Source organism: Tenrec ecaudatus, chromosome 6, assembly GCF_050624435.1.
Source record: "Tenrec ecaudatus isolate mTenEca1 chromosome 6, mTenEca1.hap1, whole genome shotgun sequence".
Classification (NCBI taxonomy): Eukaryota; Metazoa; Chordata; class Mammalia; order Afrosoricida; family Tenrecidae; genus Tenrec; species Tenrec ecaudatus.
Genome location: NC_134535.1, coordinates 100,316,073 through 100,336,767, shown reverse-complemented (window position 1 = coordinate 100,336,767; position 20,695 = coordinate 100,316,073). Strand labels below are relative to the sequence as shown.

Sequence of the window (20,695 nt, the reverse complement as noted above, 5' to 3'; positions counted from 1 at the left end):
AACTGGAAACACAGGGAATCCAGGACCGATGAACCCCTCAGGACCAGTGGTGAGAGTGACTATACTGGGAGGGTGGAGGGAAGGTGGGGTAGGAAGGGGGAACCGATTACAAGGATCTACATATAACCTCCTCCCTGGGGGATGGACAAATGAAAAGTGGGTGAAGGGAGGTGTCGGACAGTGTAAGATATGACAAAATAATAGTAATTTATGAATTATGAAGGGTTCATGAGGAAGGGGGGAAGGAGGAGGAAAATGAGGAGCTGATATTAAGGGCTCAAGTAGAAAGCAAATGTGTTGAGAATGATGAGGGCAACAAATGTACAAATGTGCTCGACACAATGGATGTATGTATGGATTGTGATAGCTATATGAGTCTCAATAAAATGATTATAAAAAAACAAAAACCATGAATCCTTCAGCTTTACCTGCTACTAATTTTCAAAGAATAATGTCATGAATAAAACATACATTTAAAATTCTTGAAGTTGTAAATTTAACCTTCTTCTGCCAGCCACAATATTTAAAAAGTCAAATGTTTGACAAAAGTACCAGATACTAGATGTACGAGCAAACTAAGGCAAATTAACAGGAATAAAGAACTACAATTACCATTCACATCTCATACTCACTGTCTGCATGGCTTGAAAGGGCGCTGTGCTAATGGCTACTGAACTACTACTTGCAGGAGGTGACTGGGAGCCCTCAGAGCCCATTGATAGGGGAGTATTTGAAGATGCTAGTGAAGATGGCTGCTTGCTTGGGGGACCTGCTGCCTGAGAAAGACAAATGCAAAGTCAGCCAATCACCTGCTATGTAAAAAAGCAGTTAATTCACAATGCACCCCAGACTGGCCGAAGTCAGCAAGTTCTAAGTGATGACATCTGGACACAGGTATGCAAAAGAAAAACTTTTGCTTACAGTTTCAAATCTCAGTCGCTGAGGCTGCACACTAGTATTTGCTTTGCACAGCTTGCTAAGTAAAAGTCTCACTAATCAGCCCACTAGATGAGCAGCTGAACCTCCTATGAGGCTCCTAGTCCTTTTCCAACACTGACATATTATCTTTTTTCTTTGAAGATTCTATTATTACTCCAATTTATACAACAGAAGCAGGCTGAAGAAATGCCTTGGGTTAGAGTTACTTAAGTGCCAATTTTTCTCCATTGTAAAGTCGTCTTAGTAAATGCTAAATTGGCTACTTAAAAAAGAAAACCAACTTGACCAACCTTAAATAATTCTTATCTGAAGGAATAGATAATAAATTCAAAGGTTTAAATAGACAACAAAAATCAAGTCCCATCAGATTACACAAAGTTCACAGCGTGAGTCCTTTTGGTAACAATCTCTTCTTCTTTAGATGAGGAATCAAGTAAGTTCAGCTTCGAGTAAGTCAGCATTGTAAAAATTAGTGATTATATTTTCTCATTTCCTAAAATGAATATGCAGTCGTGTTCAATAGTTATGGCGAGAGAAAGGGCTTTCTACTCTCCTAAACAGCTAAGAGTCTTGAAAAGGACAGCTCTGCCCTGTCTTATAGGGTCACTAGGAGTCAGCATCAACTCAATGGCAATAAGTTTGTTTTCTTTTTAACAGTTATGGGCAAAAACCCCTGAGAGTTGCTAATTTAGTCCCCACAAGTTACCTTACTCACCTTTTATTTTTTTAAATAAATATACAAGGAGCACTTTTCACAAGAGAAGTTCAAACCTACTAGCTATCTACATGCAGATATACATACATCTTCAGAAACCCTATGGAGCAATTCAACTCTGTCCTATAGGGTCACTATGAACTGAAAAAAGTTTGGGTTTCTTTTGGTTTACAAGAATACATATTCTTTAAGAAATACATATTCTTGTATAAAAGTTACTAATGAGGGGGTGGGCCAAAAGTACCTAAATTTACCCAACATTTATCTTACTAATCTCTAGGATTTATTCTAACATAGTAAAAATCATCACGTAGGATTATTAAGGAAAAACACAATTCTCTGTTGATAAAATCAGCCCCAAAAAAACCCATACTTGTCGCAATTGAGCTAAAATTAACATTACAATGTCTATTGAACTGTCTGTTCTAACCAGACACACAATAGAAGGTTCCAGATAAAAAGGGATCAAAATGTCAAACAATTTTTAATTTCAAAAAAATTAAAAATTTGCTTTGCTAGACTGACAGAGACTAGATGACCCCTTTGACACTATCGCCCTAAAATAACCTTTGAACTTGGAAGTAAACTGTTTATGGAAGTCACCTGGGAGCTAAACAATAAACATGCTTATCAAATAAGCACTATCACCCTTGAGTAATGTGCTCCTAAAGCCACCCCAGAGACCACAGTCAGCATGTATCCACCAGCACAGAGGGGACGAGAAAGGGGAAAGGAAGCCACATCAATGGAAGAGAAAGAAAATAATGAGAATGGGGCGTACTCCAGCAACCGGACCAGCGTCACAGAACAATCTGTATTAAAAAGCCACATGGGAGTCTGATCTGTTCGCTGAATTTGCACCTAAAATACAGTCTCATTTTCAAGAATAAACATCAAGTTTATTGAGTCTTCAGTTACATGGATAAATAAATATTTCTCTCCCAAGTATTCCTTCAATGTAAATATGGTGAGAAATTTGACACAATCCTCCCTAGATCTCTTGACTTTTTGGGGGGCATGTTTATTATATGTGATAATACCTTATTAAATTAACATATGGCAAACCCACAATAAAATTACTTATTAAGTTCCAGGACCACACTATCTACAGATAAGAACACATTCAAAACTCAAATTCACTGCCATTGAATTGATTTCAACTCAGCAACCCTATGGGTTTTGTATGAGCAGCACTGGCTCTGTGGGTTCCCAAGACTGTGAATCTTTATGGGATCAGAAAGCCTGATCCTTCTCCTGCAGAGCAGCTAGCTGCTGAGTTTGAACTGCCAACCTTTTGGTTAGTAGCCCAATGTGTAGCCCTCTCCTGCACCGGGGCTCCTAAACAACACACTAGTAAACTATAAATGTTATACATTCAACTGATCATCTCTGTAGTTCATAAGATAACAAGTTCTGCTATTCTTTAAGACAGAAAAGAAATTAAGACATTTTGTCACTTGTTACCGCAGGAGTCTCTGAGGCCACAATCTCAGTTTCAGATCCGGAAGAAGCCTGATCTGCAGTAACCAGACAAGCATTTGAGCTACAGGTAACTGGAGAAGAAGTAGCCTAGACACAGAAAGACACAAAAATACTGTAAAAGGCTTATTTTGTTCACCTATATCCCTTAAACCCTGACGTCCTAACCGGCCATTCATACTGAGCAAGGACTAGTGCGAAGCACTATGAGAAACACTATACGTACATTTACTACACTTAGTCCTCACAACAGTGCTATGAAGCAGGCAGCTGTCCCATTCTCTTGACAGGAGGCAGAGACAAAGCAACAAAGTACTGTGCCCAGCGCTGCACTAAGATGGCAGGGCTGACGATCAACCCAGGCACTCTGCAACACTTTTCCAGGCCTGCTCACCAGGAAAGCTGCACACCCAACTCTACCTTCACTAATCAAGACACTGCCAGATGAGCACAGGGCACGTTTAACCCTCTTGGCACAGCTCCGCAAGAGCTCTCAGTCACTGTGGCTTTCCTCAAGTGCTCTCAATGCCTTAAACCGTTAGAAGTCTTAAAAGAAAGAGAAGTTCTATGTAAAGCAAAATGGCAGCAAAAAGTTAAAGCTGAGAGGGTAGCGTTAAATACATACTTAGGGCAAACACAGTAAGAAATAAGGTTGTGATCCATAAAGATCCCAGACAGTGACAAGGAATGAATTATACAGCACAGAAGTATTACCAGAGACCCCATAAAAGATGAACGGAAAGACATGACGTGTTCATGAAGCCATCCGTAACCTCTGAACCTTGTAGAAGCCCAAGCCATAAATCAGTTGACCAAGAGCAGTGATGCCCAGTGACTCTCCAAGAGTCATCACAATACGAGGGAAACCCCTACACAAAACCGGAATCTTTTCCCAAAGCTATATATTTACTTTTTTTTTCTTTTTAACAAATCAACCTTAGCAACTTCAAAGTACCATTACACTTAATACATTTGTCAAATCTGCAATCCCATTTTCGGCAACATTTTTCAAGTTCATCTGTTGGATGGCTGATAGCACCTCCCTTGCTTTTTTCTTCACCTCTTCTATGTTGCCAAATTGCTGTCCTTTCATGTCCTTCTTCATTCACGAAACAAAAAGAAATCGAAAGGAGCAAGGTCATGTGAGTCAGGTGAGTGGGGTAAGAGAGGCATGCTGGTTTTTTGCCAAAAACTGGTGCACTGAGATGGCTGGGTGAGCAGGTACATTGTTGTGGTAACAAAACCAGTCCCCCGCCTGTCACAAACAAGGCCTTTTTTTTGTACACTGTTAAGCTATCTTTTTAGAACCTCTAATTGGAAAGCTTGATTAACAGTCTGACCTGGTGGAACCAACTCCAAATGCACTGCAAGTCGACATCTTCATCCATTCAGGAAGTTGACGGATGTCCAGAACAAGGTTTGTCATCAATGGACATTTCACCTTTTTTCAAATGAGAAAACCACTTGTACACTTGAGTTTTTCCCATAGCGCGGTCCTTGTAAGCTGTGTTCAACATCACAACAGTTTCTGTGGCATTTTCCCAAGCAGGAAACAAAATTTCACAAGCTGTTCTCTTAAATTGGCCATCACAAAAAAACGAGGTTCAAGAGAAACTGCTTTCATGAAAAACTTCAATGTGACCAGAGAGAACCATCACAGGCGACACCACTAGGTACACTAAGTCGGAGAAAGTTGTTTGACACTCACCTAATTGGAAAAATGCATACTACATAAACTCTGCTCCACCCAATGCAATTCCAGGTTTTTTTGAGGGGGCACCCCCTCATATGCTACTCCTTGTGAAGGACAGTCAAGAATCAGGATTAAAAATGAGCAAACACGGAGGTGAAAATGCCAAGTTCCAACCACTAGCCCCTCCTGTCCAATTTGCACTTAGAACATTGTTTACAGTTCAGATCTGACCAAAATACCAAAATATATTCATTTTTATGAGATGGAAATATTTTCTACAGTAAGTTTTCTTCTGGCCTTCTCATTAAAATAATGCAACAGCTTCTCAAAAAAAAGAAGGCCTGGGCTATTGTGAGGACACTAATGCTACAAGAAGATTCACAGATGTTAAAACCACTCAGCCCTGGAAATGGTGATGGCAACAGATGTACAAATGTGGTTGACACAGTGGGTGGATGGATGCATGGATTGTGGTAAGAGCTGTATGAGCCCCCAATGAAATAATTTTAAAAACAAAAAACAACTCAATCCACTTGATAAGCTAAGCTTTTGAAACACTTCTGAAAAAAAATATTTGTAAATTATAATTAAAAGGAACACTTAACAAGAAAGATAAAAAGAGGATCTTTATATTAATACTTACTTAAAAGCTGAGAGAACTCTTGCTTCGAAATCACTGCTGTTAACTCTACTGGTGTAGGAACCTGAAGCAGTGCTGAGTAAACACGATGCTTGAGAACAGTGGTCCTCAGAGTGGCTTACGATTCTCACACAGAGCTTTATATTAAAAACATAGATGCCTAGAGCCCACCCCAGGGTGGGTACTGACCCTTCATGCTAAGGTCAGACCTAGGAATATGTACACTTAAAGACTACTAAACTAGACCACTGGTTTTACAAAGAAAATAGCTTTTGAATAAACAACTAACAATAACTCTGAATAGACAAAATTGCTAGAATAAACAACTAGCTAAAGCAATGAATAGGGCACGGAAAAGAAGAACAAACCCCACTTAGATACCTTGCTTCACCAATACATTTCAGAGACTGAGTCACACTTAATCCACCTGTACATAAACCAATGTAAACAAACATTATTCACACACAGTTTTTGGAGGGAAAAACTACAACTGTTGAACCACTTAAAGTGTTCCATCAACTGTCACAGGCAGACGACTTGCAATCGCTTTTAAGTAGTGAAGCTTGGCCAGAGTGTTGATGAGACAGCACCATGGCAGTTAGAGATCTCCAGGATCTGAGACCTTTTCATCTGTAAGGAAGTTTCTGTAGAAATTAGTTCCTTGGAACGCTATTACATGTGGCGGGGAAATAGTTAAGCCAGGAGTTAAGCTAAATTCATTTCTTTCCCCAGATCTTTTACTAATGCTGGTAACACAAAATTTAGGGAGTTCAACACAAAGGCATGCAAGTATAACTGGGAGTTACAGCAGGTACAGTTCCAGAAACGGCAATAAAGTGGGTATCGCAAGAATGGGAACCACACAAATGGGGGGTTCCAAGTACATAAAAAGAGTTAAGCTTAAACAGTATGGCCGTCTACTATGTGGACAACATCATTATGAAAAAAATCTGAAATACTGTAAGAACTAGCAAAATGTGACACAGATAACACAAAGGGAGCACCGGTACTGTTGGAAAAATATGTCAACAGACTTGATCAAGGCAGGACGTCCACTAACCTTCCATTTTTTTTGAGAAAGGCAGCAGCTGCGAAGCACACTATCGGAGAAAGCAAGATAAAAGGAGGTGTGCCTGAATTCTCTTCAGACAAGATATCTATGAACTGTGCAGGCTTACTTTACTTACGGAAGTCAGCTTATCCTTATGATAGGTCAGCAGGAAATCTTTTTAGGCCCAGTCATCTTGAATCTAAAAAACTAGTTCTCATGAGAACATCTTTAATAATTTAGCTAGATATATTAGAATCAGTAAGCCAGATTTTTCTTGCCACAAGACTATCTTCTATGAATCAAAAAACTTATCTTCTCTAAATGAAAAACGTGGAGCTGTTACCTGTAATGGTGCTTGGAGGAAATCATTTGGACTGGGTAGATTCTGCTCTGTTGACGCTGTAGAGAGTGAAATAAACAGTCAACCACTGAGAGGGCAGGAGCTAAAACTTATACCATACAAATAAAGTTTAAGCTGGAGAAGTAGGTGTCAAATGTGTTATGCACCTTCAGTGAGAGATTTCAAGAGTGAGAGAGGCTTGTAGAAGAAATAGAAATCACAGTTGCAACTATGACACCCAGGGATGTCCAATGGTAAAGTGAGCAAAAGCAGCACTTCAATTTCGGACATTTAAAAGTGACTAGTAGCAGATTCTGGAAGATAAAACCTGTCCCTCATGAAATGCAATCAAATGATACACTTAACACAACTTTCAAGGTACGGCTAGCTATGTCATCCTCCTTTGAGGATTTTTCTTCCTCTTTACTCATGCACTTAGCATGCTTTACATTGACCTGATTTTCTGTGTCTTTACCAATGTCTATCACTTTGGCTAAAAGCAAAACCCACTGCCACTAAGTCAATTTGGCCTCACGGTGACCCAAAGGACAAAACAGAACTGCTTCCCTGGGGTTTCCAAGGCCATGAATCTTATGGAAGTGGACCGTCACTGCAGGTCAGCCACAGTTTTGATTGTGTCACTCTCCCAAGAGAAAGTAGTGCAGAGCAGAAAGCCTACACTTAGAAGCATCGGATTTAAATCTAGGTACCATTATTAGTTACAGAGTTCTTCACTGTATCACCATGGCAATTTCACTCACAGAATCCCAAGGCTCAATACAAGAATTCAGGTCCAAAGGAGTCAAGCAAGGGCTGGTCAGAATTCACTATGTAGTAAATTGCAAAAACAGTTCAAAGGTATTTCAATTCACTCATCGTAAGATTCTAAAAAAATCACGCACCCAGGAGAAGCTGGCATCTGCTCCCTTCTTGGAAATGAAATCAGTGCTGAAAGTGGATATTTCAGAAGCAACAAGTACAAAACTGGCTCGGTTTGATTTTTTTGTCAGGGTCAGAGTCACATGTTCCCTGAAATGTCTTATTTTCTGTTTTTAAGTTCCAAAGCTGAGATTGCCTCGCTAAATGGACGTTAAATGGTAATATTAAACATTTTCATAACACAATCGCAATGTTTGATAAAGATAAACCTTGATTAAATACACTGTTAATTGATTATAATCGTGGATTTATGTATCTAAAAGAAAATAATTTAAAAATTCTAATCTGAATTTAGTTTACGGGCCGAAAAACTGGGTAATACTGTCTTTAAAACCATTTGGGGGCTTAGGTGGAGAGCAAATGTTTTGAGACTGGTGAGGGCAATGAATGCACAAATGTGCTTTACACAACTGATGTATGTATGGATTGTGATAAGAGTTGTATGAGCCCCTAATAAAACGATTTCAAAAAAAAAAAGAAAAAACAGGCAAAAATTAAATAACAAAAAAAAAGTTTTTACCAGTTATCTTGGTTTTAACAGCTTTTTACAATAAAACAATGTATAACTTCCCATTTGAATATTATAGTAATTCATAAAAATTGATATTTAGTTTGTTTCCCTTCAAGGTGTTTAATTAAAGATGCTACTGTAATAGCAAAATTGTTTGTTTTTAAAATTTACTAATTCTAAATTTTATGTTACAAGTTAAATCATACACTGCAGAGTGTAGAAGGTTTTGTTTTAATGAACCCAATGATATGGATTTGATTACTACATTTGAACTGATAAATAACAGTTTTAGACTATGGCTTTCTTCTTGAGTTTGCTTTTGCTTTGGTTTCTCTTCTACCCTACTTTGCCATGTAGCAATTGGACTGTACATTATTACAATAAAGACTGGGAAATTTTTGTATGGATGTAATGTCTATTACAGTTTGTGATGTTAATGCTCTCTAGTGCGATTCTCAACTAGTGGGTCACGACCCCTTTGGGAGTTAAAAGACCCCTTCAAAGGGATTGTCTATGATCATCAGTAAACACATATTTCCGATGGTCTTAGGAACCGAGACACCCCTCCTCTACCCATCTCCAGGCGGGTCTGCCCACATGCAGATACACCCACATACAAGGTGTGATGCCATCATACACCAACCCCATAACATACACCCCATACAAAGACAGGTCTATGTGACAGGGTTGGCTTCATAATGTACTTACGCAGACCAGTCACACCTGTAGAGAGGAGCTACTGTGTAGAGCAGCTACTCTGTTAAAAAGCAGCTACTGTGTTGAAAGCAGCAGTATTGGAGGTAAAACAACACTTCATGAAATATAATTACTGGGCAAATATAAACTCATGTACTGTAAAATCATCCACTACTATAAAATATTTTATATATATATATATATATATATATATATATATATATATATATATATCCCATGGGAACATAATCTGGATGCTGAACAGTCTTTTAAAGTTCAGCTGGATTGATGTTGAATACTGCCCCCTTGTGATAGTAACAGGTATGCAAAAAAAAAAAAACTACACAGAATGGTAAATCATAGAAAACAAATGAACTGTATTGACTGAACTATGCCATGTATCATCTTTTGTATTATTAAAGCTATTGTTATATATTATTTTCAGTAGCAAACCATCCCATGACAATGGATCGTGTAGAGAAGAACATGAAGGAGGAAAATATAGTGAGGATTTTTTACAGTATGATTTTACCTCAATAGTTACAGCAGGAATTGAGAAACCACAATGTGTTATTTGTTGTGAAGTTCTATCAGCCAAATCTATGAAGCGGAACAAACTAAAACACCATTTTGATAGCAAACATCCAAGCTTTACCAGCAAGGATACCAACTACAAAACGTAGCAGCCGTTGAGGCTTCATATTTGGTGGCACTCAGAATCGCCAGAGCTATGAAACCTCCCACCTTTACTGAGGATTTACTGTTGCCAGCAGCCAAAGACATTGAGTTATGATCAGAGACGAATTTGTTATGAAATTGACTGCAATTTCCTTATCTAATGACACTGTCCGCAGAAGAATAGATGACATGTCTGCTGACATTCTTGATCAGGTAATCTAGGATATTAAATCTGCTCCACTTCCACTATTTAGCATCCAGCTTGATGAATTTACAGATGTTGCAAACTATTCACAGTTACTGGTTTACGTGACATACATTAATGATGGCAACTTTAAAGATGAGTTTCTTTTTCCAAACATCTTGGAAAGACAACTACTGCGTGTGATGTATTTGACTCAGTTGGCTCATTTCTGAAAGAGCATAAGATCTCTTGGGAAAAGGTTTGTGGTGTTTGCACAGATGCTGCTGCAGTTATGCCAGGATGTCAATCTGGATTTCAATGTTTGGTACTGAATGAGTCACCAACTCATCGGAACTCACTGTATGATTCATTGGTAAATATTATCAAGAAAGACACCGCCACGAGAGCTACCAGAAGTAATGAAAAGTGTCCTAAGTTCTGTCAATTTTGTTAAGGCGAGCACTTTAAGCAGTCGACTATCTTCACAACTGCAACGAATTGGATGCGCTAAATAATGCTCTGCTATTTCACACTGAAGTGAGATGGTTGGCGAGAGAAGTTTGAAAACGTGTTTTTGAGTTTTGTGATGAACTCAAAACATCAGAAAGCAAGACGGCAGTTCGAAGCACTTTTCAGCGATAAAACTGCAGAAAATAAATAGCTTACTTGGTTGATATCTTTGCCATCTTGAATGAGTTAAATTGATCATTTCAAGGACCAAATGCAACATGTCTCGATTTGTCTGAAAAGATCTGATCATTCTAAATGAAACTTCAGCTTTGGCAAAAAAATAATAATAATAATAAGAGGAAAATAAAATTTAATTTTTTGTGGGATTTATTGTTGGATTTCTCCCAGGTTGTCTCCCTTAAATATATGACGAACCTAGCTGCTTGCTAAACATGGCAAACAACTATACACTTGGAGGTCCAACAAAAGCAGGTCAGAGGTTACGCTCCTTTATAAGCTATCTAGAGCAATCAGACTGTATAGCCTGTCCCACTCTATGTAGGGCCCAATTCCTTCTGATAAGGACAGTAGTAGATTGTTTGCCTGAAGGAGAGCCCAGGGAGGTCAAGCCCACTCAAGGGTGACCAAGGTTAGGCTTCCATCATGAATCTGGGGTCCATACATCCTGTCACGTTTACCCATAATCCCTCCTGTTCCTATAGTGTATACACCCTTAGATGGTCCCCCTTCCATTACTGTATTGCTTATAGTACAACCCCTTCCTGTGACATATGTCTGTATCTGTAATCAAGGTGCTTACATGCTCCCAAAAGATATATAAGCCTTGATTAGAAATAAACCGCTTTCTCCTGCCCTCCTCTCCTCCCACATCCCCACATGGACCTACAGGAAGGGTTGAGGTGAGCATACTGTCATGAAATGTGTCTGACTTCTTTGTTTTGCTCTCTCGTTCCTATATTGTTCTCTATGACTTAACTATAACCTTTATATATTTTAACCATACAATTGCACTTCCTGGACCCGTGATAGTGTGAGAGGCTGATCACCAGACAAAAGTATTATGATAATTTCTGTGAAGGCACACTTGCAAATGCTTGCAGATGAAATTTCATCATACATTCCAAATCTACCTGACACCCCATTTGCACTTGCCCATTCACAGTCAAAGTTGAAGATGTTCCTGAGACAGCACAGGAGGGGTTAATTGAACTTATTAACACCGATGAAGCCAGAACTGATTTCTCTACAGTGCCAATTACAAAGTTCTGGATCAAGTGTTTGCAGTCACGTCCTGTTCTGTCTGAGATTGTGTTGCGCCTTCTTCTTCCATTTCCAACAACATATCTTTGTGAAACAGGGTTTTCCAGCTTGTTGGTTATTAAGTCTAAATACAGAAGGAGACCTGTTGTGGAAGATGATCTTTAGAGAATTTCTGATCTGGTGAGAAAGAAGCCATCTCAACCTTTGTACTTGACGTTGACTTTTTACGCATACTGTCGCAAAATGTAGCGATGCAGTTTACTGTTGTTATATTAAGACTGTAACCTATACTACACTATGCTTCAAAACAAAACTTCATTTATTTTTAATTAGAAACAAATATTTCACGATATATAATTATGTATTGTTTTTGTGATTAATCACTATGCTTTAATTATGTTCAATTTATAACAATGAAAATACATCCTGCCTATCAGATATTTACATGACGATTCATAACAGTAGCAAAATTACAGTGATGAAGTAGCAACAAAGATAATTTTATGGGGGTGTCACCACAACATTAGGAACTATATTAAAGGGTCATGGCATTAGGAAGGTGGAGAATCACTGCTCTAGTTCTGAGTTAAATGTGACCAAGTCTTCTGTACTTTGTCACAGAAAGCAGGTTTTACAGGTGATTTTTTTGGTGAGTGTCAAAATAAGAACATATGGTGTATTAGTGTCAATTCACTTTAAATTAAAATATATATATATGCAGGGAAAAAAACCTCACAAGGTCAGCCAAGTTAAATAATCTCCTAATGGCAATTTACTTATAATGTAATGCTGATAACAATGGATACGTTTAGATTGAATTAACAGAGACACAGCTCCACCCTTAAAATGTCAGGAGTAGGCATGGTTTGTGAAAGAAACAACGACCAGACCTAACGTTGTTTGTTCCAAGCCTTCAAAATGATGACATACCTATTAGGCTACTTGGAGGAGCTGAAGGCGGCTGTGACAACGAAATTGCACTTGAAGGTTTGTCAAAATCCAGGACAGAATCCTAAAAGCAAGATTTTAAATGATGAGTAGGAATGAAGATTATTCATTTAAAAAGCTATTATCATTCATGGGAACCTAAGTTGTTCATAAGGCTGCCTACAGTGTATTAGCTATAGGTATCTACTTCAAGATGTTAATAATTATATCAAGATGTTAAAAGCTTTGTTGTAAGAAAAGACATTAAGAGCCAATCTAAAGTACTAACAGTCAAATCTTAAGGTTGTGACAAGTATAAAAACTGCAGTAGTAATTCTAAGACCTAACTGACCTGGGGCATTAATTATATTCAATCAGTGAGAATGTCTAATTATTTTATCTCAACCATTTATTCATGCTGTTAGACATGTTCACAACAAGAAACCTTTGCTTCATCCATTTCTTTATCTCAACTCTCCCAGAAAAGTATCTACCATTTTGAGTAGATAAACCGCATGCTGAATGTGGAATACTGTGGGACTGAATGGAAATGTAAGTGGCCAAATTCTCTACACTCATCATCACAGGGTTTGGAAGGCTGTGTTTAGTGTGAGGATGCTCTCACAGTTAGGAGCTAGATGACTCCCAGTATACATTGTCCAGACTGAAAATCATTCCCACTATAACCCCCCCCCCATAAAGGTGCTACCATAAAAAACATCTGGCTGCTCACTAGGTGGCCTGCGGCTATCAGTCTTTATGAGTAACCAGGTTCTATTTTCTGTCCCACACAAGGCACAGCCAACTCCCTTTTGATACTGATCATAGACTGACCCTGGAGAGAGCTCAGGGACATCCAAGGTTAAGCTGCCAACTTAACTCTAGTATCTGCCTACTCTATTATGTATGTGCCCCTAGTACAGTGGTTCTCAACCTTCCTAATGCCGGGACCCTTTAATACAGTTCCTCATGTAGTGGTGACCCCACAGCCATAAAATTATTTTTGTTGCTACTTCCTAACTGTAATTTTGCTACTGTTATGAATCAGGTGACCCCTGTGAAAGGGTCATTCAACCCCCAAAGGGATTGCAACCCACAGGTTGAGAACCACTGCTCCACTACCTGCCCACCATATTATGTATGTGCCTGCTAGAGGACTGGAAGCCCAAGACTACATAAACCCATTGGAAAATACATTCTCTCTCTTGATCCTGACATCAGGGAAGGTGAGCCCATGCTCCGCTTATTCTGTCTCCAATTTTCCACAGTTGCACAAGCCATTCCTCAGGACCAGTTCAGTTGTGGAGCTGGTTCCCACAACTGTAGTGATCATTTTAGTTTTTTATTGGTCCTGAAGTACTCTGAAGAGGTGGGCAATTCTCTCATTTTAAAGATAAGCAAAGACAAGGGTACTAAGTAATGTTTCATAGGTGACACAGGTAGTAGAACTAGGATTTAAGTCTATGCCTAATTCCAAAGTTCAATCTCTTTGCTACTATGCCAGTATATCATGTTTGATCATTTCATGCCTTATTAATATACTACTCCAAAGTTCTTATTAATATACTACACCACAATTTAATTCAGCATCTTGTACTTAGTTTTTAAGTAATTTTTTAGAATAAGTTTACAATTTTTTGAAACCTAAACTCTTTAAAGACAATGAAGGTCTTACTGTTTTCTATACTCACTGGCACCTGATAGAATACCAAGCACAGAGTAGGTTCTTTAAAATGTAAATGGAAAATAAAGATCATCTACAGCAAAAATTATTCTTGAGTTCTTTACTCTTTTTACATGTTTAATTTACATATTATTCCCAACAAACTTAGGAGGTAGGAACTATTATTCTCAATTTTCAGACTAGAAAAAAAACACTAGGAAGTGCCCGTCAGATTTAAACTCAGAATCTAGGCTCTTAACAACTTCCCAATACTTCAGATCTGTAGTTAAGCCCCATGTATATAATTAAGATTATTTTTTAAATGACTCATACCTGAATAAAATTACAAGTTCCTTGAATCTGGGTCATCAGGTCCTGCAGTTGTTCTTTCTGCAAAACTGGATCCTTTGGAAGAGTAGAGGAAGAACCTATAGGTGGATGCATAGGCTGAGGCACCTAGAAAATAAGCCCATAAGCTCTAAGAGTGAAATCAAGACCATAGCTTCCAGCTGATTCTAACTTGTAATAAGCTTATTACTAAAGCTTAATAAAATCAAAATAAAGCAATATCCATTTGTTGGATTTCTCTTTAGGTAATTTCCAAATACATACATTTTCTCAACAATTTAAACAACTTTAACATTTCTTCCCCCTTTCAAACCACTTGAATTGAGATCTTTCTAAAACATAAAATATCCTCTTTTCAAAGGAAAGATCCAGGATAGTGCAGCTTCCTTGAGAAGAATGCTCTCATACAGGCCCATATTGTTCACCACAGCTCTTCTATAAGATGCCGCCAGCTATGGAACACACTATTAAAAAATTTCCCCAAAAAAACATCACTACCACATTAAATATACATCTATTTTTAAGATGCATCTAATTTCAGAACCCTTAAGATATTTTAAAAGTATACACATGTATATATACCCTAGGATAGAAAAAATATATACCTTTATATTTTGTTATAAAGTAAGTACACTCTTGAGAGCTACTGATGTTTATAAGGTTAGCCCTTGTGCAAAGACACCTGGTGGCACAAAAGTTAACGATCTTAGCTGCTAACTGAAAGGCCAGCAGTTCAAACCCCCAGTCTGCTTCCATAAAGATTTTAAATTTAGAAACCCAAAGGGACAGTTTTACTCTGTCCTATAGGATTTACTAACTCTAGAAGGTATGCATTGGTCAGAAGTTTGAATCCACCAATTGATCCATGGGAGAATGACAAGGCTTTCCATTCCTATAAATAGTTAGTCTTGGAAACTAGAGACAGATATGCCCTATTCTTACAGGGTTACTATGAGTAGAAATCAACTCGATGGCAAGTGAGTTTGACTTTATAGGGTTAATAGACCCAAACAAAGAGTTGGCTAGCTGGTACAGTGGCTATGCATTGGGCTGTTAACCACAAGGTCAGCTATTTGATATCACCAGCTGGTCTTTGGGAAAAAAGCGAGGCTTTCTACTCCTGTAAAGAGTTAAGAGTCTCAGAAACTCACAGGGGCCTTTCTACCCCAACCTATAGGGTCGCTATGAGTCAGCAATGACCTAATGGCAGTGAGTTTGGTTTTGAGACTCAAACAAAAAACACAGTGCTATCAAATCAATTATGAATCAAAGCGACTCGATATAGTTTTCCAAGGCTATAAATCTTTAAGGAAATAGATTCCTTTTTCCCCCAAGCAGCAGTTGGTTTGAGCCACCAACCTTGTGGTCAGCAGTCCAACACTGACCCAACAGCACCACCAAGGCTTCTTACGGTCACTCTGAGTTGATACTATCTGACAATGGGACCCTCAAGCTAAACTGATTTATCTCAGGAGATGCAGTGATCTTAATCTCACCGCTGTTGCTGAGCCTGCCTCCACCTGCTCCTCTTCTATTCACTGGGGAAGTGGTGCAGCTAAGTCCATCACAAATATCAAACACAGTGTTTAACAGACCCCAAATCAATATATAGGTTCTTTTAGAAGAAAATTATGAGCATTAGTGACTAATTTCATCTTAACTAGTCTTTTGGCTTAGAACTGTGTTACACATGTTCTAGATAAAAACCCACAAGGGGTCACTAGGAGTCAGTACTGACTCCATGGCAGTGAGAGACTTAAGAAAAGAAAACCCTCATTACACCACTGAGTGGATTCTGACTTATACCCTCCTATGGGACAGAGTAGAACTGCTCTTGTGAGTTTCTGAGAATGTAACTATGAAAACAGAAAGCTTCCTCTTTCTCTTGTGGAACTGCTGGTGGTTTCCAACTGCTGACCTTGTGGTTGACAGCCCAACTTGTGATCCATTACCCCACCAGGGCTCCTCAGTTCCAGACCAGTGTCTCCCCAAGTGGGCAATACTGCCCCCTAAGGGGTACTAGAAGGATCCAGGGTGTCTCCAAAGGCAGATACCTACACTTTATCCTAGTTTATGAGTTAAACTAGAAAAGGCTTTTATTGACAGGGTGCTGAGTAATTTTTTTTCCTAAAAGAGAACAGTAGGCCTACTAAGTTTGGGAACCTATGTTCTAGACAGATGAGAAGACAAAGTCTCAGCACAAAAAAGAAAACCCTACAACTTCAATATAATGTTTTTTGTGTTAAAAATTAAATATGAGTGTTTATTTTTCCCCCAAAACACAAATTATAAATCCTATCCAGCAAATATGAGCCCTTATCAGGTAAGCATTGACTGCTAACTGCTAGGTCAATGGTTCAAACCCACCCGCTGTCCCACAGGAGAAAGATGAGGCTGACTGGCCCAGAAAAGATTTACAGCCTCAGAAACCATATGTAAAGTCACTAGGAGTCATAGGCAACTCAATGGCAGTGAGTCTGGTTATTCAGAAAATTAATATTATTTCAATACTCTGATATATTAAAGTCTCAGTACATCTTGTGAAAGACTTGCTACATCTTGTGAAATTCTAAATTATTTTTAGACAGCTTTTATTGAGGTATTAAGTTGGTTTTTAAAATAAGTGTCTCAAAATAGTTATAATATTAGAATTACTGTTGCAGGATGTCCCGTTAATGCAATAAAGCTATCGAATGGATCGAGAAGCAGCTAAAATCAGTATTACACGTGAAGAGGAAGAGGAGACAGCAGAGCAAAACAAAAAATGAGAGACCCCCTACTCCAAAATTCTATTCCTATAGGCAATGTGAGTTTGGAGTAATTTATTAGCTTAATGTTTTTATTTTCCTGAGAAAAATACTTTTCACACTTTTAGAGGGCCAAACACTTTTCAGATAAAGCCTTTGGCTAAAATGGCATGAAAGTATGAAGAATATCATTATATAAAAATGAAGATTATCTGGGAGAGGGAGGGGAAAAAAAAGAGGAGCTGATACCAAGGGCTCAAGTAGAAAGAAATTTATGAGGACAATAAATGTACAAATGTGCTTGACACAATAGATATATGTATGGATTGTAAATAAGAGCTGTACGAGCCCCCAACAAAATTATTTTTAAAAGGAAATGACTATCAAAGAAGTCACAATTTTTCATTATAAGTAACAGTAATGGGTCACTTTATAGGAGCCCTCCTGCTGTGGTGGTTACTCATTGGGCTGCTAACTACAAAAAAAAAGGTGAACCGTTTGAAGCCATCAACTGTTCCTTGGGAGAAAGATAGGGCTTTCCACTACCAAAGAGAGGTAAAGTTACAGAAGCTTGCAGAGGCAGTTCTACCCTGTCCTGTAAGGGTCTCTGAGTTAGGTGACAGCGACTTGATGGCAGTGAGTCGAGTTGAAGTCATTTATAGCTTACCAGAAAGCAATACTAACACTACACTACATTTAGGATTATTCGCTAAAAGTCTTACCTTCCTGAAATAGGTTCTTTAACATAAGAATATGAGGTCTTAAATTTTCATTGTAACTTATACTTCAAAATTCAGCAACAAAACATCCAATGCCTACAGTTCCCTACAGGAACCAAATATGTTGGGCTGTAATCCGCAAGATCGGCAGTCGAAAACCACCAGCCACCAGCCAAAAGACAAACTTTGTATTCCTGTAAACAGCTGCAGCCTCAGAAACCCACAGGGGTAGTTCCCCCATGCCCTATAGACTCGCTGAGTTTGACTCAATGGCACTAAGTTTTTTATAGTTTCCTAGCTCAGAAAATTCTTGTTTTGAAATGGTAAGAATTCAGATCCTCTCACCAACTACTGGAATATCTGAAACTACTGTGTACTTTTTCACTAAGAGTCGAGAATCACCTCACAGTGACTACAAATGAGTGAAAGAGGCTCAAGAGACCAAAGGGAAATGCAACTTTTATGAGAAAAAAAAGTCACCCAGGTGCCAAGCAGAGATAATGACTAAACTGTAACACGTCTCCCATCCTGCGAAGTACTCAGCTGCTCACAGTATGTCTGCTCTGAACCACTGTTTTAATGTCACATCATGCCACTCAAATTGTGGCACCAAAATATACTCTAATTGTACAAATGCAATTATAGGTTTCAAATCTGTCGAGGAAAGATTTATCTTCCCATGTGCTGGGGGAAAATAACCAATCTACCTGCTAAAAAGTTAAGTAAAATACTTCATACATCAATTTGACAAGAACTTTGCTGAATTTTTTTCCCCAAGGGAACCAAAAAGGTAACATGATTGCAACTCTTTACCAATGACAACACTGACCGAGGCCGACTGACAGTGATCAACTCACATCTTTGGGTTCTGTAGTAAACTTCCTGGGCAGGAGCTGCTCATTTGGAATGAGGCTTGCTGTAGTTCCTCCCCACGACTTTGGAGTAATCTGTGACCGAAGTGTTAAAGAGTGTCTTGGACTCTCAACCCTGTTTTCCCAGGATGTTGGTGTCTCTGACGGTCTTGAATCCTGTTCTTCACATATGGGAATGGTCCATGATTTGATGATGGCCTGCTCACTCTGGAGAGAAGATGCCCAAGGCTTTGAAGTTGGCATCTCTGGATCCTCTTCTTTCTGCAACTGAGCAACCCAAGGCTTTGGTGTCTCCAGCTTCATTGGCTCCCCTTGAATATATTCTACTTTGGACTTAAGAGTTTCCTGTTGCCACTGGCCAAGAGTTGGCTTGGGTTTGGAGGCCTCCTGCTCTTCCTGCAGAGTGAACCCGAGTTTTGGAATCTCTTGTTTCCTCTCTTCTACAGAAACGGCGGAGTTTGATAAATCCTGGTGCTTCACCGGAGACTCCCAAGACTTGAAGGATTCCTGTTTCTTTTCCTGACTATCGGGTTCTATAAGCATAGCCCAACATTGGCAGAGATTTGGTTCTCTAGCATAGTCTTCCCAGGAAAGCTCTTCTTCTTGTTTGCTTGAATAATCTACTTCTGTCAAGTAGCGTCTGTTAAGAAACTAAGCACAGAAGGAAAATGTGCTTGAATCATAAAGAGCAGAAGACTTTGGGGGGAAATTCCACTCCACAATGATTCCTATGTTAGTTTGTTGGAGTTGTACTAACATGGAACTACTCTCCTTACCCTAAATGAAGAGATCAGATCCCCCTACTTGTTTGTCCTTTTCCCCCCAATTAATGAAAATTCACACTTTGATGTTTTAAAGGTAGAATGCTATATGTGACTTACCCAAGTCTCATAATGACTCCACATCATGGTGCCATGTTTGACCACTTTTAGTAAGGTTACTGAGTCTTTGCTAAATATAGGGCCATTCTATCCCTCTGACTTCTTAAATGTTAAGACAGAGGATAGTCGCAACTATATAAAGTTACACTAATTAACCATAAGATTTATGTTTTCTGAATTGCCAGCCTTTTCTTTATTTACCCTCTGGGTCAATCACACTGTGCTTCTGCCTCTCCATTTTTTCTCCCTTTCCATTATTTTCTGTTCACTTCAGTAAAAGGCCCCTATTCTGCTACTAATATAAGTTCTAAAGAGCAAAGTTCTGCTCATCTTTAATATCTAACACAGGATCCAGTAACAACAAACATAACAGCTGACACTCCAGAAGTTAATGTGTGCCAGGCCAAATCCTATGTAATTTAAGACTTAATCTAATTACTTTAATTCCCCACAATAGCTCCTTAAGTTAGGCAATATTATTATTCCCATCTCAGGAAGATAACAGACAGAGCTCACTAGATATATTACCCAAAGTCACTAAACTAGGAATCCACCAAAACTGGATTCAAGCAAGGCAGCCTGGCTCCAGAGGCCTGGCTTTTAACCATGTTGCTATAACAAGTCTCAAAAACCAACATCAATTACATTTCATTACTTTACCTCTTGTGGCTGTATCTCTGTCGGTACAAGTTCCGTAAGAGATTCTGGAACATTAACAAGAATACCAAATAAATGCTGGGAAAACGATAGGCTTTTAGACTAATGTCAACTACAATTCATTCCAGCAATACAGCTGTCTTTCAGAAGACTCAGAGGGGTAATAGTAACAGAAGAGCATAAATATATGCACGGAAGGCATAATTCCGAATATTTACTGTTAGAATTTTAAAAATGCGGTCTGAAAGTAGTAGCTCTCTTATGTAAATCACTTTGCTAGAGTCA

General features: G+C 38.7%; 1 protein-coding gene across 1 annotated transcript in view; it reads right to left on the bottom strand.

The window, feature by feature from the left end:
- The window catches only part of CAPRIN2 (caprin family member 2), a 52,062-nt gene that overhangs the window by 9,826 nt on the left and 21,541 nt on the right, over positions 1-20,695 (bottom strand). The window contains exons 7-13 of the mRNA XM_075551914.1: positions 20,414-20,457; positions 18,858-19,523; positions 14,520-14,642; positions 12,527-12,608; positions 6,861-6,916; positions 3,119-3,223; positions 633-776 (exon numbers count right to left, since the gene is read on the bottom strand). Coding sequence (XP_075408029.1) covers positions 633-776; positions 3,119-3,223; positions 6,861-6,916; positions 12,527-12,608; positions 14,520-14,642; positions 18,858-19,523; positions 20,414-20,457 — 1,220 coding nt within the window. The remainder of the gene's footprint in view (positions 1-632; positions 777-3,118; positions 3,224-6,860; positions 6,917-12,526; positions 12,609-14,519; positions 14,643-18,857; positions 19,524-20,413; positions 20,458-20,695) is intronic.